Here is a 23,747-nt window from a genome sequence, read left to right on the forward strand (position 1 = left end):
ACTGCTTTCCATATCACGTGTCTATATTAACAGTATAGTTACTTTTATCAATTAGCAGTGCACAAATACTGTTTCCAAAATTTTCTTTATTCTCGCATTACTTTTAAATATTAAATTATTAATCTTCTTTAAAAAATACATTGTTGTTGCGTATGAGTCAGTATTAAAAAAATTCAGATTATACCAATATGCTATTCATAACGTGATATCATTATGAAACGTCTGAATGTATAATACATTCTTGACCTACTGTAAATGTTTGTGTAGCATTCGAAGTTCCAAGTGTTTTGAAATTGATAAAAGACAGCGAGAAATATTTATAAGGACACTGTCAATCGATAGGAATCACGGTTCGATTCCCTGGAAACTGAAGAGCAGGCTGTCTCGACGATTCGACCTTTGCAAAGTGGAACATTTTGATAGATAGCTAATTAAAGGTGATTGCCAGCAAGGATGCACCTTGAATTCTCTACTTCTGAAATCGCGATTACTATGCCGCGCGAGTATTTTTGTGTGTGTCCACGACGCATCGTTATTGTCCGGCCTCGACAGGGAAAAGCGGTCACCTTTAGATCGCGATGAGCCGATCATTGCTTCGAGGACTTTCTAGATATCTTTTGTCGCTTGTCGCCGGCAGTATTCATGGTTAATGCGTGCGTTGAAACGTCGATGATCTCCTACGCAATCGTAAACGGACATGTCATAATATAGTTCGGTGTCTAACGTTACCGGAAGTTGATCGACACGAATGTCCGAAGATTCATATTATACTTTATTACATGTAATCTGGTTATTACATTTGCTCTAATATTGTTACTTCTGTTACATAATTGCATAATTCATAATTCAGATTTATTATATTTAATGTTATACTTTTGTAATGTGTAGTAATTATACAATTTACATCGTGCCGATTTAATCTTCGGATGGTGATAATGAAATTTCCATTTCAAGAAGGAATTATGAGTATACTAAAATTTATACCTAGTTTTAACTGTATTATTCTTATAGTTACATGAATATATATTTATATGCATAAACTAATAAATAACAAAATATATAAACACTACAATAATCATTATTGGATCAAAATGTATCTCTATTCGTTATGCGAAAATTAATTAAGACGTAGAGAGTAAGTTTAAGGTTAAAAAAATATTTTATTGTGAAGTGTACCTTTCTATTTTTACACTGGTCGAATCAATTTTTGATTTCGATATGGAATATTGAAACGTATTTATTATACAATTTGTATCAACTTCAGTTTTGTATAAAAATGCAATTGAAATAGTAAATTTATACAGAAATTTTATTTTACAAAAATAAAAAGTATGGAAACATCTGATTTATTTATAAAACAAGAACTTTTTCGAGCCTGACTAAATTTTTTTTTATTTAGAGTATTTTACGTAGTTAAATAAGCATTTAATAAACAAATATCAGTTAGCACCTTATTAATTATTTCTATTATTATTCAACTATTAAAACTGAAATTATTTTCGTTCAATATCTCCTCACTTATTTAATTTTTACTTGATTATCATTGTACTATACTCTATTTCTATTTTGCTATATTACTTTTTAGTCCTTTTAGATGAAATATTAATAACGAAATTTTACAAAATGACATTATTTGTTTTGTTGTAAATTTTATACGTCTTTGATCATTATTATAACTTAGTCGTAAGAATGATTACAAAATGTTCAAATATTTTTAATTAACTTCCACATTATTTTCTTCCCATTTTTCCACCGTACAGTCGTTTCGTTATATTTTCATCCTTCTAGTTTGATGTTTATCATAAAGCAGTTAGAAAAATATATTAAAATTAACACTGTTTCCTGGTACTTCATATTAAATGGGTGTGGTGCAAATAATTGATTTTGATGAAATCCGCGTGATGATGCGAAACAAATACCATTGACAGACGGCAAGAGAATAAATTTCAATTACGAAATGATGATGTTCCATTTACAAATTCAGTCGAAGAAGTAATGTCTGCGTAACGGCACATGATTTTAATCACGTGCCCAGTTAAGCCTAATTGTAGTCACGCGCAACAGCATAATAATTAACCCTTTAGGTGGTACGGGTCAACAATGTCGTTCAACCATACACAAGAGAGTCTGCATCGATGTCTCATACTTGTAAATTAGAACTCTTATTGACAATACCACACATAAACTTTCCTATCATGTCCATCAAGACAGTGACACGTTAAATTTCCTTTTGGCGAAAGCCAAATGTCGGCTAGACATTATCAGTAATGTCACGTGTATTTATGCAGATTTCGATTTTCAAAGAATGTTTCATAAAATTCAAAAATAACCAAATACTGTTATAATCGATTAATTCATTTTATTAAATTAAAAGTCGAAGGCTTGTCTAATTTTAATTAAAATGAATTCTTTTATTGATTCCCTTATTAATTGCATATTACACATATGTGTATTTCTTCTACGCATATGTACATATTGAAATACTTTGTTTTTTATATGAGACAAAATATTTATTCTATTTTTATTTTTTTTCTACTACTGTGTCATATTAATGTTTATTTTATCATGTTTGCATTTAATTCTTAAAAATATGAACACGTATAAAAGTAAAAAATTTAGTAATGACTATACTGTATCGAAGTATTTTTAACTGCTTGCTTAAACATTTTTTATCTAAACTACATAATTTAATCAATGTTATTCTGAAACGTTTACTCTAAAGGTTAAACACTTACAGTAAAATAATAATATTCCACTTCGACACACTTTTCAACAAAAAATTCCAAAACAATTTACAAATATGTGAATCAACTTGTAAAACGTTACTGATTTTTTTCATAATTTTCTATAAAGTAGAACGAAAGAAACTACGCTTAAATTAATCCCGTAACTATCCTAGCAGTAGGGGTAGCGACTTGACATTTTACATAGGTTTTCTTGAAGGATTTATCGAATGGTATATACCCCAGTCAATTTGATTTAGAGGCATTTTTACCTTGCTTATTCGGCTATACTCTTTCAGTCGACACAATAGAACCTAATAATTTTTGATTCTATACAAAAATTCATTGCCTGTCACCAAAGAAAAATAAAGAACTAGCTCCAATTCTGTGTTTTTAAAAAGTAACAAATTACTTTGTAACTATAGAATTAATATTTTCATTTTTCATTTTAGAGAAAGGCACATGTTACATCATTCATCCAATTACTACAGTAAGTAGTAATGTTTCTCTGCCATACTCTAAAATCTATGGAATGTAATATAGGTCCTTCTGCTGGGCCCTCATTCGTTTATGTTACAACAAAATAACCAGGTAATAACATGAGAAAAACAAATAAGAAGCTCACCGGAGGTTAGAAATGCAGGTGGAGTATCTGCCCTCAATGTGAATCAGGCCGACGTTCTGAAGTATGATGCCAGTAATCAGCATACCGATTAAAGCAGGAAGGGTGGTCAAGGAGAACAACCATCCCGCGAAGTGTGCTATTATACAAAGGGTGGCCAGACCGAACAGCGGCCCGCCAGGGGCAGCGTCGTCGCCGATCACCGCGTAGACGATGCCCCAGAATAGCAGCCCTAACAGGAAGAGACATAAAATCCGGGCAAATTTTCTGTAGCTGGGACAAAATGGCTGAGGACAGGCTCTTCTCCAGCCTGGCGGCTCCCATGATGGTGTGTCGTCGCGACCGTGGCATCGCGCACAGAACAGGTATAACCACGACCTGAAACAAACATTAAGAATCAATTACTCACTTCTTAGATTCCATAGATCTCATTGATCAACACTAACCGTACCGAGAACCAGTCAAATGACCAGATTTGAAATACTGTGTTTTTTTCGTTCATTTAATTTTATATAAACCTATATTGTTTAATTAATCAGTTTTCCGATTCTTGTCTTTAGTTTTGTTTCTATTTCAAATAAAAGAATTGACCATCTAGCTTGTTTACCTTTATTTTGCAACCAGTTGTTTGACTGGTTACGGTAGGAAAAGTGCCGGTACGATTAGTGTTAACATATTGACCGCCTAATCGACACTCATTAATTTACTTGTGCAATCAGAGCAATTTTTCTAAGGAAACAGAAACTGAAAAGTCAAGATATTTCAGAGATTGCTGTTTCAATTTTCTTCCTTTTTGTAGATCTAACAAAATATATTAGCAACGTGGCGGTTGACGTGTTAATTACTTTTTTCATGTAATTTATATTTATTTTATTCTTTTTAAACTGAATTTTATATGAACACCTATTTTTATATAACAGCTAGGGATTTAATTTATTCAACTTTCTTCTGTAAAACTTTACGTTTAGTTTGTTCATTTAATTTTTATTTAAATAAACTTATTTCTTATATAACAAATTAAATTTTTATTAATTCACTTTTCGTTTTAAAAATTGTACAATTACTACGTTAATTAATTTTTATTTAAGTTAACCATTCGCAATCGATTGAATCTTGTATGAATATTGTTTATATGGTAAATTCAGTTTTTATTCATTTAGTTTTACATTTTAAAATTTCACAAGTAATCTTGTTTATTTAATTTACATTTGAATTAATTTTAATACTTTAAATTTAATATTTTACATTTTAATCTTTAAATATATTCTTCCTTAACTAATATAGAGTTCGCAAATTTCTGAATTCTTTCTTTTGTGTCAAAATAAATAATAACTAATAATTTATTCTTTTTAATGTCTGGAAAATTATTTCCTCGGCGGCTATTTTCTTTTTCCTTTTGATTTGAACATTGCAAACAGTAATTGGACGTTTAGAAACTACATGACTTAAGTAATTATGTTATTTTTCGTATACAGTCATTGTATTATTGCTTTGGTGCATGAATGGATCGTTACTCAGATACAATATAGCTTCTGACATGCCAAGATGTTGATTCAGAAACAAGTCATTCAAGATTGTCGTACGTGACATTCTAATCACCCTTGCGAATTGCTTTTTGAGAAACAAGTTATTCAAGATTGTTGTAGTTGATATTCTAATTACATTTGCAAATTGCTTTTCCTTCAAACACACTTCAAAATTATTCTTTAAAGTTTCTTAGAATTAATTATTCTGCTTTTATTAAAAATTAACAATGTCAAATTAATGTCACATCTAAATGTATTTGACTGTGTATAAAACAAATAAAATAATTTTGGTAATCTCGTGTGTCCAAATTCTTTATTGTGCAGTATTTAATATTATTTTCTGCATTATATGTAGGATTGAACAAAGTTGGTTCATATGTGATATATTTATGCACATAACGTAATTAATACGTTGTTCAGTCTAATTTATTTAATTTATTTATTTTTACTCATAGAATTATATTCTAGAGATTGTTGACCACCTGCTCTTGGACAACCTGTATATTTGAATTCATGTTATATACATGCTAATAAAATAATTAGTGTAAATTTTTGTACAATTCTTATTTTCACAATGAAAAATGTTAGAAATGAAAATTTGCAAAATCGTCCAGGATCTACAAATACAATAACTTCCATATAATATATTTTTAAGTTCGATATTTCAGATATTTTAACTCATAATATGAGAAGATCAGGAAATATGAAATCAAAGGCATGGACGAGGAAGTCGGAAATATGAAATACAAATAGATTGTGCGAATTCTGGAGTGTTGATTTAAAAGTTCTATGTAAATCGAGGTAGAAGCAGTTGTCGAAGAAAGAGAGGAAGTAAAGTCAATATACCAGTGAAACGCGTCAGATGTAAAGTTTGGAAACGAAACTATTCCTTAGATTATACTTGCGTCGATATTCATTATTGTTTCACTGTAAAATTTATAACGAGCACGACGAGTAACAATACATTTAATAAAATCCAGTAAATTTTAACAAAAAAGAGAAAGTAAGGAGTCACCTATGTCACCGAAATTAAAGCTATTCCTCAGGCATAATTGATAATGTACAAATTTTACGTTTCCATTAACTGTACACACGTGTAGATTAAAATGAAATTGCATCCTTGATACTAGAACTGCCGAGCATTGAATACAATTAACATGTAATCACTATACAAATTGTAAGAGTAAATTATTTTCAGTTTCTTCAGACATTCATTATAGTATTCAAGTGAATCTATCTATTTTCAAGATCATTTCGGATATTCTATGCTTTGAGGATATCAGTAATTGAGAAACAAAAGAACCAAAACCAGCCATTTTAACTGGTACAGTAATTCTAGCGTTAATGAAAATTTAATATAAATTTTATCATATTTGCGATCGACGGAAAGAATAAGGAACTAATTTGTTAATAATTGATTTTACTTGGTTAGAAAGAGAATATTTTAATTTACATAATTACATATTGTATAGTGCAATATAATCTTTTATTAACTCTTTCGTATACTTTTCAGATTGTTTCTAACATCTAAAATGGCACTTTAGATCTAAACTAAGTAGTCCATACTAATTGTGAGCTCTGATGCTTAAGTTTCATCCTCCACTATATGGAGGAAACACGAAGAACCTGCGGCTGTGCGTGGAACGATGCCTGACGAATTACTTTCTCGCGATGTATTGTTATCTATTGAATTGACTATGCAGAACTAATAGAAAGAAAATGATTGCGTTCACTTCGAAGACGAGACAGTCATTCTTTATATAAATCGGAAATACATGGAAAAGACAAATAAAAATGAGAACTTATGTAAATAAGTTTTACAATCTTACTTTTGAAATTAAACTATTTTCAAATGATGTATTTGCCGAATATTTGATTATTTCAATTACCAATTTCAAAACATCATTATTTTCATGGTGGAATTAAATAATAATTGTCTAGACCTATAATGAAATAACAAATATTAAAAGAACTTATTTGTCAACTACAATATTACTTAAATAATATTATTACTTGAATAACATTAATTTAAATAATATAATAAATAAAATAAAAATTTTATTTCCATAATGCCCAGTTCTGTTTTAGACTCTTGTTTACGTGTAGTAAAATTGTTTAATTTTCTTAATTTATATTTATTACCTAATTGTTCTTAAACATGAATATAATTTACCTAATATCAACGAATAAAATTTATAATTTTGTATTTAAAGCACCTAAGTGTTAATTCATCTTGAATAAATATAAATGAGTATTGACAACATTTTATTTATATTCTACTTATTTTTCGAATATACTATATTTACATTAGATTTTGATTTACTATATGTATTCAAGTTTAGTTTCATACTGTACAAAAATTATATTTTGTGACAAGAAGTAACTTCACATAGTTTCCATTTTCTGGCTAATATTGTTTCAAAGAAGGCAAGTTTATAAGTCATACGCTTAAAAGACAATATTGGAGGAATTATAAAAATTAATTGATATGGAACTAGATAACGGTTGACAGTGTGCGTTCTCATTTAATTTTATCTCATGTTGTTACAAACTCTTCAGTAGTCTTCTGATTTGATTTCTCGACAATTGCATTAACTATGATTCTCTCGAGATATTCTTCTCTACGACAATCACAATACTACTATTATTCGTTTATCTATTCACTCAGTTTATAGATATCAAATAAAGTTTCCTATGATCGAGTATTCTTATTTAATCAATTGTAAGTTTGTTATAGAAATAATTATTTATCTGCAAAAAAATTATAAGTTGAATTAAAATAATTACAAACTTCTTTATAAATTAAACACTATTAAAGTTTTACTTTCGAAATAGTAACTTATATTAGCTAACATTTAATTAAACGAAATTTAATTGCTTTAAATCACATGAAAATATATAGTCTTTATTTAAGTAACAATTAAAAATTCCACTTGTATTTTCTGTGGATATTAGAAACAGTTACATTCAAATGTATTATTACATACAGATTTCAATTTCATATTGGTCTTATAAGGTCAATTTAAATATTAATACCCATAAATTACGTATGTATACTCTTACGTAAAACAGTAGACAATTATTGAAGACTATATTAAAATGCAATACTGATAATTATAGTTTTAAGTATTTTAATTATATTTATAATGTACTTTAAATATATTTTACATAAATACTTTACCAACATATACAATCAAGACTTTATGCAAAAGTGAATTGAAAATATAGAGTGAAGTTTAATTAGTGCCGACCGATTCACTTCGTTAATTGCACGAATTAATTGTAAGTGGTACAATTAATACGGGGTTATTCTACATGAATATGATCCGTTGAAAGTTAATTAACTGCAGAAGCATTCGAAAATGATTATATTTCAAATTAAAATATTTCATTTTACGTTTTTAAAGTATTTTTACATGTTAAATACAGTACTTCAAGTGCGACGCAAATTTTTAAATTTCTCTTTCTAGAAAAGGTACTATACATTTTTTATTTCATTTTCTAGCTAAAGGGATCAAAATGAAATGAGTATATTCTATATTTTTAATGTATTTCTTGAAGTAATTATAAAAAATATTGTAATATTAATACTAATCTAAATGTTAAATTTTAGAAATATCTGACATTTGATATACCGTTAGACAATTACGTTAGGACATTATTGAACAAATTTATACTATACTTTTTTTATTATTACTATTCACTATTATTTACTCGTTGTTCAAACTACATATTTATATCACTTTTTATAAGAATATCTTGTTAATTTCATAGAACGTAATAATAGAATCATTATTCTTCCGCCTACAATTTCAATAATTATTTTCACGTTTCTAATTAATTTCCTCCAATGCTGCATTCTGTAGATTTATTATTTCTTAATAAATTATAATAAAATAGTCTCTTCAAGAGTATCAGTTAAATATTAACATATTAATATGAAGAAATACACATTGAAAATTGTTTGCTGTCTTCCAAATTTTTCGATAAATTGACTCCAATAAATGGGGATGAATTATTTATTCAAATAAAGATAGAAATAATTAACATGACTAGTATTTACAATAGTCAGATGATAGTGATTTTATTCATTTAACAAGAATTCATTCGAAAAGATACTTCAAATTGATATTTATATGAAACAATTCGAGTAATATGTAACTGTGGCTCAGAAATTACAAGATACTGAACACGACCTTCGGATTTCCCACGATTTTGTCGCGCACACTTTGTACCTTTTAATTCTACTCTTCCCTACGTTTGAAATTAAACGAACGAAATAAAAACGTTCCTTGAAGATTCCAAAAGTGACACGGTGCACAGTTTCTGAAATGCGGATACAATGAAATCCATAGGAAACTGAGCACTGCGGTTGATTTAATCTCATTAGACTTTATGATCTTATCAAGGCGATTGGAAATGACAGGCTTTGTAACTGCGACTGTTACATCACAATCTCTGTGTCGCTTCCTAGCTCCGTTACAATCAATTTTATTAGAATCGCCTACCTCAAATAGTTTTGTCTCATTTGCTTTAATCCGACGCACGAGAATAGCACTCGTTGGAATTCGCGCGTGTGTAAACAGCTCGAGGAGTACTCACAAGTTTCGTAGACCTAATTGTTCGAGTTCTAAATAACTTGCGTCTTTCTGTCCTAAATTGCACTACGTATTATTAAACAGGATATACTAAAAAATTATAAAGTTACTAAAATAAGCTACTCACGAAGAAAATATAAATTGTAATATAAATAAATAAGTAGATTTATACAAATAATAAAGTAGATTTATACACCAATTATGTCAGAAAATTTTATTTTTACATAAATTTATTATTTGAGCAATAAACTGTATTTTTGAAAATTATTCTGAAAAACGATTATTGTTTTTCAAGAGTGGAATGTTACAATAAGTTTGTAATGGCGTAATGTATTTTGCACTTCATTCAACTTAAAACAATTCAAACGTACTGTTACTGATTACATATGAAAATTCAGTAGCTGTATTGAAAACTGAGCTTAATTACTTAATATTTTCAATTTACGATTTAACGACTTCTCATTATCTTGCATTTACCGTTTTAAGTGTCGGCTGACTCACAAACGGGAGTGTACCTTGGTGAATAATATTTTCCGATTGATTGTCAATTATACATTCTCAATCATTATTAATCTGAGTAACTAATCCTACACAATCGGCGTATCATTGTCATTCTTATTATTCAATTAGAGCTTCATAATTGCTGGATGTTGAAATAAAATAAGGATATTTCATAATTACGTTGTCAGAGCCGAATTCTTAATGTGACAAATGTCGCGAGTGATTAAGAACATTTACGTCGCAAAATTATAGAACGAATGGTACATTGTTATATAATATTAATTGTGTAACGTTTACTCATAAAACAGTTATTATTAAAACGCGTCACCTTTATCTTTTTTACAAAAGTAATTACAATAAGTGGCGACATTTTTTAAAGTCATTAATGAACTACGTAAGTAAATACGGGAAATAAACTCTGCGATTGTAATCGACGTTGTAATCTCATTTTATTTCTTATCATCAGTCATTTATCTAACGTTACAATTTTCGAGTATAAGATACTACATCATGTGACAGAAGTTTTAACAATCGATGTTTCATAACAAAGGAAAACATGTACATAAACAGTTGTTAATTTACGTGTACGTTACGTTTTGTGTTAATTATGTTGAAGTAATTTCACTAAATTTTTAAAAGCAACGGTTTGTATTAAAAAATGAATAAAACGTCAGTATTTTTAAAAAATAAGTATACCGTGCTACACAAATTAAATAAATACAATAATATACTCTATACTATTTTATAGTTTATTACCTTTTGTATACGTTGTGATTGTCATAGGCAATCCTAAACTTTGTATAAAAGTATGTATAATAATTTTATACTTACAATTTTAAAACATTGTTATCAAATGTGAAATTAATCGAAAGACTCAACGAATTCCATAAATGAAATATTTATTTAAATGAAAATAATTCTCCTTCACAAATATTAAAAAGCGTACTTCACTTCAGGTATTTTATGTTTCTTGGTATCGCTTCAGTAGAATTTTTTATTTTCAAACTTCCCACAAATCTATAAAAACCCTCAGTCTATTCATGACACTAGCATCCGCCTAGATCTTCCCGAATCTCACAGTTGCCAAAAAGTTCATTTTCAAACGTACAAAGAATCGCATCATTCACGTATAACTAATATGACCGTCAAATCGTTAACCAGTTAACTGCGTTTGACGAGTATACGCGTCATCTTAAAGCTCGAAATGATACTGATTCTTTAAGTTATAAATTATTTATTTGTTCAAATAAACGTGTAATTCTTCTTTGTTTTGTTTTAATTTTTCGTTGGAATACGCATTTGACCTACGTTTGACAAGTATACATTTGATTGTCTGATTTTATTGCGCGCACAATGACAAACTTTTGAAACTAAATTCCACAGTTAACAAGTTAAACTCCTCGCTAACATCACGTCCCTCTAAATCGCGGCGCAATTCCCGAAAGAAAAGGAATTCTTTCGGAACTTACCGTTCCAGCTCCTCGGAGTACTCGATCTTGTCTCTTATAGAGCTGGTCAAGCTGTACGCGGACTTCTTCCTGTTCCCGTTGATCTTGCCGTGCTCAAGATCGAACTTGTGCTGCGGTATATTCTCCGAACTGCTGAAGTTGCTACCCCCATGTGCCAGTATCGATTTGCCTCGGCCCTGATCGGAATTGTGGTCTGAGCTGGCGCTTATGCGCCGATGATGATCAAAGGTGGGATTATCCACCCCGAGGATCTGATCGCTAATGGAGACGCGTCTTTTCGTTAATTCCTCGGACGATTTGTTTGTCCTCCCGCTCATATCGATTTCCATATCGAGCACCTTCTCGTGTGACGGTACGCGTAGACGTTCGCTACAGAGTTACAGGCTGTGGAAGCACGACGAAAGGTTCGTTCGACGGGAACTCACCCCCGGCCGATCCCTGTCCAGTCGAAAATGGTCTTGGTGTCCTCTAATCGGTGGCCGGACGTCACATGTAAATTGATGCGAACCGATAATTCAGTTATCAACGATACCCAATAAATCCACAGAGATTCGCATCCACGCGATTAAACGCGACCCGAGGACTCGGTGCTCTCGCGGACCGGAACCGAACAATTCCCGGCAACGTCGAGACGCTCCATGTAGTCAACGCGCGGCCCGAGTGGTTCTAACGGTCTACTGAACACACTGGAAAAATTTTAAATCTCGACGGCGAAAACTCTTCGGAGCAAAGTTCCTGGCTGGAGGAAACTCCCAGAACTGTATCCGCGACGGAACCGGTTCCCGATCTTTTCCGATTCACCAAATCAATTTCACGATTCGCCCTCGATAGGGACTGATGGTAGGAAAAGCGAGTTGCGAAAGTAGTCGATCGAATCGTTTCGGTGTTCAGGACACGATTAGTATGGACCGATCGCCGGAACGGGTGACTCGCGATTGACTGGCAATGCGTGCCGGGCACGATTCACAATTGCTTCCCGGCACGGCTCCCTGCCGATCGTTGACAGTGGTGTCGCGTGACGATGACTCTGAGAAAGTCCAAACACGATGATCCCCGATCGTCGATTAACGATCACGAGGCGCTGATATGGGGGGAGGGGGAGCCCGTCGATCGTTAACAGTGTCGCGTGACACTTTGTTTTCCTAAGGGAACACCAGCCCGCTAACACCTTGTGCCGATATCTTCGCGACCGCTGCCTGACGTCTTTGACACCTTGACCCGCTTTTACCGCGACGACACCGATCCTCTTCCACCGACGCGCGAGCTTTGTTCTCCTCGTTAGCGCGGTGTCTATCGAGGCCGACTCCACTGGTTCAAACTCACTTCCTTTTCGCCACCGTCTTTCCTTTCCACCTCGCTGCCACCAGCGGCCACCGGCTCGCACGGATTTCGCTTTCGGTGGTCGCTGCGATAACGTCGCGCCCGCGCGGACAATCGATTACGAAGTATTCGCCCGCGAAACGACACGGAAACGGTGAACGTCCGAACGGTTCGAGTCTCGATAACCGTAGCCCCTGTTCATCTCGGGTCGCTCTCGGATCACGAGGTCCAAGGGAATTCGATGTTGACGGGCCAGCTCCGCCGGGTTCCTCGAACGTTCCCGACGAGTCGCAGCAAGAACCACCTCATCGGTGATTTTCGGGGAAATCGAAGGGGCAAACGGAGGAATGATGAAACGTGTCGTTGGCCTGGCGAACGAGGGACACTGTTCGGTGGTGACGGACGAGGAAACGAACGCTGTCAAACGAGCACAGTTAAGTAGCGACTAAACGCTGGAAACCGTGCACCGCACTGCTGTGTTTATGCGAATGGTGGGGCTGGTAAAAAGTGCTGGAACACGGACAAGGAGGGACTGTTACGGCGTGCGGTAATAATTGTTACCGCGTTGCACAGGATGGGCACAGCTGGACACCTCATTGACAGTCTAATCGGGCCTAACCCACCGACCTGTCGTGCCCCTGATCGTCTCGGTAGCTGTAGGTCAACGCGTTGATTTAGCAAGATCCACGAGACAGAAGGAGGAACACGCCGCGACGACAGCGTCCTCGGAATACGAGACGAGGACGATTAGAGATTTTCACAATCGAACGATCTTGCTTTCGCGCAATACCTTCTAACCCGGATTTTCATTTCTTGCCTGCTTCGGGATTATAACGGATTTTTATGCATTTTTGGGAAGTTTGGGAATGCAAGGTTGCACGGAATGCATACAAGGAAATATGTAAAATTATAAATATTCAGAGTGTAGTGGTTTTGTAGGAAATATCATTTTCCATGATAATTTTATTTCTTTAACCTCTTTATATCCCTGGGCGAGATATCTCGCGACCCTGTACTGGCCGGTTAATGCTTTTGACGAGATAACTCGCAACCTGGCCGACTAACGCTTTTGATGATAAATTTCGATACTTAGCGCCAATGTTTTGACATTGAAATATATTTTGTAACTGATTCTATTATTATGGCTAAAAGGAAGAAATAAATTCAATTTTTATTAATTTGTTGAAATTAATTTCATTTACTTTCTACATGATACAATTCAAGACATGGTGTTACGTATTAAGCGAAAATGCTTCCTTAGGTGCTCCGTTTTGTTTACATACGACGCAACGTTCTGGTGGGCATTTTTTCTTTGACGTCTACCGTATTGTTGTAACGAAGCATTGAGACTTCAATCAAAGTGGATGTTTTTCATTTCACTTTCTTCCTCGATTATTATGTGGTGCGCAATGTTCGTCTAACAAACCACGAAAGATGTCTTCTTTTATTTCTAAATAACTTTTCTTTCCTTCGTGGATGCGTTTTCATGTCACGAGGGAATTATAGATTGCTATATCTAATAAATGCAAAAAATACTTCTTATAACATTTTATACTCTTACATAAAGGAGAATATCGTTGGAGGACTTGATCCATGCGATTCACATCGTCCAGAGTACTGGTTATAGTCTATAACAATATTGGATTTTCTTATAGTCTCCTGTAATCTTATCAATTTTTGTTGATTTTTTCAAATGGGAAGTATGTGCAGTAGTCAGAATTGATACTATTCTTTTATCTTTCCATACATACAAAGTCATTTCTATATCCTGAGTTATACCCGATTGTGACTGCACTCTGCTACAATTATCTATATAGTTTATAGCTGTTGGCACGAAATTTTCTTCAACTGTTGCAATCTTCCATTGCTTTCCTTCTGCAGTTCATCCAGCCTTAGTAGAAGTATTATACATACTACTGACGTGCGTTTCTCGCTGATCATCAATGCTTCCATTAGGATTTATTACTATATTTCTTACTCTTCGACCAAACATTTTGTAACGCTTTCAAGTAACAAATCAAGGCTAACCTCCTATACGATGAATATCGTGCCACGACTTCAATATTTATCAACATACTACAAGCGACATAAGAAAGTATAGAAGAACATAGTAAACATACGCGTATCGGTTAAAATGAGACAAAATATAAAATATTTCGTCTATAGTATCAAACCACTGGTGCTAAGTGGCGAGATATCTCGTCAAAAGCGTTAATCGGCTACTATCGAGTTACGAGATATTTCGTCCAGGGATATGAAGGAGCTAACACTAAAACTACCGAGCAATTAAATTGACATTTTGAAATTCCTCTATAGAAATTTCAAGGGTGCATGTATCGAAACTTTAATTGATTTATAATTCAGTTTGCGTATATATAAACCAAATTATTTAATAATTTCTCAGAGAAACATCTGTTATCTTTTTAACAATTGCAAAATGAAGAAATCAGGAATGGGTCACCTTGATCCGTCTGGTAGTTTAGTGTTAAATATGGAATTAACAACTTAAATTTACATATAAATCTACGGTCTAGTGATTTCACTTCTTAATTTTTGACGCTTACAAAGTTCTTTTAATTGTATGATTTTTGGTACTTCTGTTTTTAATCTTTTAAATTTTGGTGCATTTGATTTTGATCCTAATTTTGCTTGGGTTTCTGCTTTGTAATTACTCTTTTTGAGTTTTGTTATTTTAGAAGTTTATTGATTTTTGTGATTTCTGTTGTTTTTATATTTGTAATGCTTTTAATCTCTCTTATACTTCGTTCTGACCACAATTTTTCTTTACTGCCTGCTTTGTAATCATTCTTCTTGACTTTTGTTGCTTTTCAAAGTTGATAAATTTTATGGTTTCTAATATATCTAAGGATTTTAATTTCCTGTATTACCTGCATAGTTCGTTTTGTCTCTGGTTTTGCTTTACTGGCTTCATAATTGTCCTTCTTGACTTTTGTTGCCTTTTAATCTGCTGATTTATGATTCTTGATACTTCTAATTTTTCTAAGCTCTCGTTTTGACTATGATTCTCTTTTACTGTCTGTTTCATAATTATTTTTTTTACCTTGTTTGCTTTTTAAGTGTTCAAATTTTAGAGTTTTTCACATTTTTAAGGTTTCTAGTGATTTCAATCTTTCGTGTACTTCGTTTTGAGTCCAATGCTATCGACGTCTACTTCATTATTACTTTCCTTGACTTTGGAGCTTTTAAAGTTTGCTGTTTATGGTTTCCAAAATTTGTACAATTTTTCTGGCACAAGTAAATCGATTACAGAAAACTTATTACATTACGAAGGTGACTCCTTGAAAAATAAAATGATGAAATTTTTTAAATTGGTCTTTTTCGTAAGTATAAAATGTCGTAATAAAACTTTAACATATTTATAAATGCAATTTAAGTGAACAGTATACAATTTTTCTGTAAATCAATCTTTAAATGAAATAATGAAACTCACAATTTTTCTTTACTTTTTATCTGCGTTTCAAAGCTCTTAACAAAGATAAATTTTTTATTATTTAAAAAGTATATTCTTACTAACAAGAAAGTTTTAATTCAGTCCGTTAATAATTTTCAGAACATGTTGCTTAAAAACTAACAAAATAGAAAGTTGTTGAAAGTGGATATTAAAATGATTTTAATTTATTGCGCTTTAAAAAAATTCTATTCGCGTAATGTACCCTCTTTCCTTTTTTATTCTTAACCTTTTCTAACGATGTTGACACTTAATGCTGATAATTAATTTAAAATTAAACGAACTAATTTTAAAAACGTATTGTTATTAATATTGTTTATATACGACGAATATATGTAATACATATTTATAATTACTAAGTGTGGTTTTATTTTATTTTTTTCATTTCCTTTTCCGTATCTATCGAAAAACAATATTGTTTGTAATCCTTGCAAGACATTATCGATTATATAACGTTTTGTTATTTCATTGATATATTATGAAAAAATTGTAAAGCACTGAACATTTTTAGAGTGAAAAATTTTTTCGATTATCAACTATTGTTTGATCTCATAATTTTTCTAGGAAACATACACATTTTTTAAGATAATTGTAAAGAGAATCTTATCACGTATTAAACTCCTCAATGTTATCAAATCATATTATGCTTCATTTAATCAAGACATTCCAGTATTAAATAGACTAGATACATATAATTACTTTTTAATGAAAGCGTTAAGATGCTACTTACAAAATAATACATTTCTACGGTTAATAACAAATTCTAGACTGCACGTCACGATAATCCTTCCTGTCTTGAAATTTGGGTAACATTCTACCTTAGAATATTTTTTTATTAATACACTGTAATGAATTAACTAGGCATGTTAGTTCCAATATATAGATATTATTGGCAAAGTATTAGAAATTATTCAGTAAAAATGAAATTCAAATTTTTAAATGAAAAATACACAATTTTATGTTTGAATTTTTAAATTGATTTATATTTATTCATATTGACTTAAAATTATGACTTCAATCAATTTCATGATTGTTTGATCGAATTATATTCCATTTTTCCTAACACAGATTTCGTCATGAAAACTTAATCACCAGTAAGAAAAACGAAGTATTCCGATACTTATTCTACAATAAACTCATATGATACAGAGCAATCTCATGATTGTACGAATCAACATGTACGAATTTTAAATACAAAACATTCTTTCTGAAATAAAAGTCAAACTAGTCAATACAACAGAAAAAGTCTCGAATAAGTATATTTTAATATTGCTTAATCTTTCATTGCAACGATAAGTGTCACTATAAATAATTATTAATGATTCGGTATCACAGTACTTAGGTTGCACTATTACTTAGCTACTCACTTTACTAAATATTTTTGTTGTAAATACATCAGTCTATTCAGGGCCAACCCGAGACTGCAAAGCTGGGATTGAAAATAGTTATGACATCGGTTTCGGTTCTTGAAACAGTGATGAATGTTCGAAATAAGCCATAATTGTTATTCGGTATATCGGTTTCGGTTCTGACACGGTTCTTTAACTGTTATTTTCCGGTTTTTGAAGCAGTTATAAAGAACTGAAACGAAGAACCGAAAAATAAGTTATAGAGCCGTTTCAAAACTTATATGTTTTGAACATATATAAAGTAGTCGTATCTTTATAACTTATATAAAGTTATAGAACTTATTTCAGTTCGTCGTAACGGTTTCAGTCAGAACCGATATATAACAGTTTCAAAGAGCTATTTTCGGAATCTTTGCAATCCCTAGTGCAAGAGGTACACCGCAGCCAAGCGACAAAAAATAAATATTTAATATTTATTTTATGCAGCTGATACCTAATTTGAATTATGCAATGCGGTATAATCATTAATAATACAGAAAAAGAGGCGACGGCCTTGCGACGGAGCATTATTGAAAGATCGTAATGATGTTTTTCAATATTTTAAAGGAAGGTCAATAAAAGTTTGCACCCAGGCGGCAGATACCTTTGGCGCACCACTGAGTCTACTCATTGTGATAGTTTCCTAACAATTTGGAAGTGTTCGTCGATGAACACTGTGCCAATCAACATTTCAGAATTTCAGAATAAATCAATAAATTATACATTTATATGCGTAGATTCGGCACTTAATCCATTTGCAACATTAACGTATATATACACTGAATTCATTCTTTCTTACGGAAGTTTCATTATATTTTATAAATTATTTTATATTATTTTTTTTATTTTCTATTTCAGAATGCCGAAATATGAAGTTCCTTTTACTCGTTGTAATTTTTCTACTTAAATAAAGTTAAAACGAAAATTGCTGATAAGGTCCTTCTTTTTCATACTTCCTTATGATACAACAAATGGGTTAATGATGCAGACCCTGCGCGGACCCGATTCTAAATGGGACGCGAATGTTGCGCGGAACCTCTCGATGTCATTAATTGCGGTTACACCCGGCGTAATGGCAATTTGATCTTTTCTGTGACACGTTCACGCGTACAACACAACCCAGTGTCAATACGATTGTCCGACGCCATAACCTAAATTCATTGTGAACGCCGCGCTGTTCGTACGATATGTATGTTTACATCGCGCTGGGCCCTGATTCATCCATCCAGCTCGATTGAGGCACCTGTTGTAATTCAAACTGTGCAAACGCGCATGGTACTTTCGCGCCTCCTATTTTAACTATGAACGAATTGGTTATTGGAAAAAGTTCTTGCGGTCTTCCAATCGCAGGAAAATTTAGGTGGTACTTTTATGTATTTGCTAAAACTACGTGAAACGTGTGATATTGTTTGTAAACCTTTCATTATATGTTTCACTTAAATCAGTAGTGTATTTTTCATTTAAATCGATCAAATTACATTATTCATTTTTATGAGAGTTTATTCTTTGTCCAGATTGAAAAATTTAGTTATAAAATTAAGTAACATTAAGTTAAGAAAAATTAATATGTCCTTCCTAAAGATCGTGGCATGCAAGTTTTTTAAAAATATTTTAAAAATGTTTTTTATACATATTTAAAGTATTATGAAAGATTCAAATTGTCGCAAAAACGCACTTTTAGATTAAAAGGTATTTTTAGCCTTCAGCATATTGCGGGGAACATTTTCAATGCTTGTACAGAAAGTTCTGATAGTGAAAAGTTTGTACGAAATTGATTTAAATGATGTAATTCTAAGAATTTTGTTTGTTGAGTCATCTTAGAGAAATCTAAGAAAAAAATTATTTAATGAAAAAGGTTTCATAATATTTGAGCAAGTTATCTTTTAGCCATAGCATATTTCATGATATAATTAAGATTATAATTTATTCCGTAATAGTATCTTGGAACTTTATATGAGTTAATATACTCATAATAGTTTTAAATAAATCTCCTACATAAAATAGTATTAATAAAGATATAATTAAATATTATTTTAACATAACAAGAATGATAAAATTCACAACAGTACTAAATACAATCATATTCATCATATTAAACTGAAAATAAATTAATTACCAATTACATAAGTTTACACAATAAATATTTTATCTGTTCATCTGAAGTAAAGGCTTCCAAACGAAAATAGTCTAGAATAATGACGATTTGAAGCAATTTATTCCACAATAAATATAATTATAATTTAATTTATATTCCTACTTATGTTATGACATAATCAAACACACGAATCTCTAAATAAATAAATATGAACATTAAAAGTCAATAAAAAATAAAGACTAAAACTAACGAGTATACTCATCATCCTCAGTTAGCTGCAGACGAGGAAAACCGCGTGCTCTACGTAGGTATACATGGGTTTGAAGCTATAGAGAAAACGTGCTGGCATAGCTGTGCTATTCCAATATAATGAACTCACCGCAACAAAGCGATTCATTCGCTCAGTTTTCATAGAAAGTTAGATAAATGGATACATCACAAAGTGTCGGTACGTAACAACGAAACGCGAACTTCTGCCTGCACCTAATAGTAAGTATAATAAACTGTATCTGCGATCTACACAGTGGAAGGAAAAACACTCCCTGCTATAAAATCTTACATTCGGTAGTAATGCATTTTACTGTGTCGTGTACATATCCTATTATTCATCCTGTTTTTTTCTTTTGGTTTCATAACGCTGTGAAATCGCATGGCAATGCTTGATTTACTGGGAATGGCAGGTAAAGCTAATACCGCACGATATGAAGTATAGTAATCCGCCGTTGAAGTGGTAGATCCAACTGGCATAATAATTTTAGATTTAAAAGGAATTATCAAAGAATGTTAATCTTTTCATTTATAATTCCTTCTTATTAATGCCTTAATGTTATTATATATTTATTGTATGATTTATGTCATAATTAATATAGTTATTAATATTAATCATTTTATATTTTTACATTTTGTTTGTTAGAAACTTGCCTGAAAAAAAACAGAATTCTATACTGGCTTTATATTTGCGATTAGATACTATAAAGACTGACAATTGACAAAATAATGTTTCATTATTTAATGATGTTTATATTTATTAAGTGTTGTTGCTAGATTTTACCGTGAATGTGACATTACGTTATAAGATAAGAGAATTAAAATGATTGACAGTGTAAGGGATAGTAAACAATTTCTTTGTTTTCTGTTAAGAAAGTTTTTCAAGTAAGTCAAGTAGAAATTGTGGCTGTTTGGAAATTAGTGATGTCCGTATCAAATTTTAACATTTAAATTCTGATTGCAGTAATTTTAACTATGTTTGCTTTTAACAGTAATTATTGATAAAGAAACTGTTCAAAAATTATTATATGATATGACTCAAATAAATAATACACCTATAATAATAAATCGTTTTATAATAGATTCATATTCAATTTTTAAGAACCGACTACGACTGGTACGTATTTAAAAAAAGAAACTGTAAGTAACAGAATACTTAACATAATATTTAATATTTTAAGAACCAATATTATTAATTGGGATTTCTCGATTTTAAAATTTCTAATACCAACTGAACTAAATTTGGCACATTTTGTTGTCAAAGTCTAAGGTTCAGCTGTTTGTCTTCCGAATTATGTTCTTAAAATTTTCGATTATCATTTTTACTGTAAATATTACGAGACCGTTGAAATAACGTATTCGCCAAACATATTCGTTATTTATACCATTCACAAACATTAGATCATAAATGTACAAAGTGTACTTTAAATTATGTATGAGAAAAATTTTAATTCGGAAGCGACCGTCGAGTCTTCTACTGAGATATCCCATTTCACTGTGTAGAATTATAAATATGTAATAATACCTTAGAGAATAAATTAATATACTCAAAGAAGGTGAAAATTTTATTCAAATGGAGGTTGTTCCCATTTTAACTTCTGAGATATACAAAACTAAAATAACAAAATAGATTATAGGTATAATATATGGGTTATTAAGGATAAATGAATAATTACGTTCAATAACAATACTTGATGTTCATTACGCTTTATTTTACCTTAATTCCAGTTTTTTACTTTTTATCATCTTAATTTCTACATCAATAATCTTATGTTAGTTTGTTTGTTTTTCTATTTATTTTGATATAGTTAAGTAACATAATGTACTTACGCATTATTGTTATATATCACACCTATGAACTTGAAATTCTTTTATCAATACCTAATTTTTTCTGACAAGAATAACAATCAATTTTACATTATGCGATATATAAGCATTTCAACTACATAGATATTGACACAATAATTGAAATATTAATAAATATGCATTATTGGTAAAAGAATTGAGAAAATTAAATAAAACTAATAAATTTAATCAAAACTTTTTATTGCAATCAAAGACATATATATGCACATACAAATTTTAATTTAAAAGTTCTAAATTAATTTTTTCTTCACTAAAATGACCAATTTAATTCTGAATAACTATTAAATAAATTTTAGACATTTGATTTAACAATTTTATTAATTAAAAAATACTTAGTAAAATTAATTTATAAATAAAAATACACAGAGTAATAATAAGCATAGGATAAATTTAATATGATAAGGTAATTCTTTCGAAATAAAGGTACAGAAAGCAATGTGTTTCACAAAGAAATGCAATTCGATATATACGTTTTATAATATCTCCAATACAATTAACAAAAAGTAAACCATTTCATTGAAAAATATGATTATAAGAAACGTATTTTATGTTATCAGTTCTCAATTTTTTTAGTATAAAATGAAATATATTTCTGTAAATTTCCATTTTCGTAAGAAACTTGACTAAAATTAGAATCAACTTTTTCGACGATAATATTTTCAGGTGGAGCTCACTGTCTACAGTCCAGCTGATTAATTACGCTGATTACGAGATGATAATTACTGTCGCGTGAAAATTAGTCACCGCATTCTACTTGTCACATGTCTTGGGAAAACACAGTTGCTTAACTGAACGCCTAAACGGTGATCTAATCGCAAAGCGTAGAGTATATCGATGAGTGCCAAAACAAAACTATACACAAGAATTTTAACGAAAGTAAGTGGCAGATGGTAACTGTGATTTCCAATTTGTATCATCGATAATAAATATTAATAGATATTGTTTTTATTTAAAGGATTTTTGTGTATACGTAAAATTTGTACGCACTATTAATTTTCAAAAACTAAGGTAAACTTTTTAAATATAAAATGTATTCTCTTTCATTATCTGTAAATTAAATAAGGGGAACATATCTTAGACCAAAAAAGGTTTCGTTTACCTTAATTTTTAAAAACAAAAGAGGTATTGAAAAACCACATTGTTTATGGGATAACCGAATAATAAATACTATTTACAGTTTCAATGAATATTAACACCTTTTTCGAAAGATTTCCGTTTGTGACTTTGGGATGCCTAATATATTAGACGTTATTTTGATTTGTGACGCGTAGCTCGTAGGGAGTATCGAGCGGAAAATTTCTGTAATTCAACAGAAATCGGTCTTAAAAGCATGTGGAAAGTCACGCGACGTATTTTATTGGCGAAGGGAGCGTCGTGCGAGGTGATAAAGCGACGCAAGACTTCGTGAAGATATTATGAAAAACTTCACGGCAAATTATATTTCGCCGTATCGCCTGCGCTTTGTGGTAATTGCTTATTTCCGCGGATATCTCGAATGAACCGATGCGACGTAAACAGAACCTTTGGAAGGAACTCCAGAAATCTGGGCCGTTCGTGCTTTCGGATAATTACTCGTCTGGCATTTTTTTTTGCCGCAGAGAAAGGTTTGTACATGTAACCGATGCCTGCTTGATTGCAATGCGATTTTTACCTCTTCCCCTTTCGGGGACGAATAAAAAGTCGCTCCACTACCGATTTTGCTAATTACACGGAAGGACGAAACTTCGGTAATGAAATTAAATCAGAAACACTGTAAACTTTGCGGAAAGGGTTCCACTGTTAATGGCACCAATAAAAAGGCAAGTTTAGTAGAATAAAGTACTTATATGATGAAGTTTTCTCGTAGGAGGTTACGTTAATGAGAAAATTTGTTTTGAAAAGTTATCGTGCATGCGTTTGTTGG

General features: G+C 31.4%; 1 protein-coding gene across 2 annotated transcripts in view; it reads right to left on the reverse strand.

The window, feature by feature from the left end:
* Nha1 (Na[+]/H[+] hydrogen antiporter 1) overlaps positions 1 to 23,747 on the reverse strand; it is a 235,547-nt gene that overhangs the window by 139,897 nt on the left and 71,903 nt on the right. The window contains exons 1-2 of one of the 2 annotated variants that reach the window (XM_031986199.2): positions 11,440 to 13,242; positions 3,349 to 3,723 (exon numbers count right to left, since the gene is read on the reverse strand). In XM_031986199.2, coding sequence (XP_031842059.1) covers positions 3,349 to 3,723; positions 11,440 to 11,768 — 704 coding nt within the window. In that variant the 5' untranslated portion in view covers positions 11,769 to 13,242. Of the gene's footprint in view, positions 1 to 3,348; positions 3,724 to 11,439; positions 13,243 to 23,747 lie in introns of those variants that run through there. The other variant, XM_076374212.1, reaches the window with a different exon arrangement.

The sequence above is a fragment of the Nomia melanderi genome, chromosome 2 (assembly GCF_051020985.1).
Source record: "Nomia melanderi isolate GNS246 chromosome 2, iyNomMela1, whole genome shotgun sequence".
NCBI lineage: Eukaryota > Metazoa > Arthropoda > Insecta > Hymenoptera > Halictidae > Nomia > Nomia melanderi.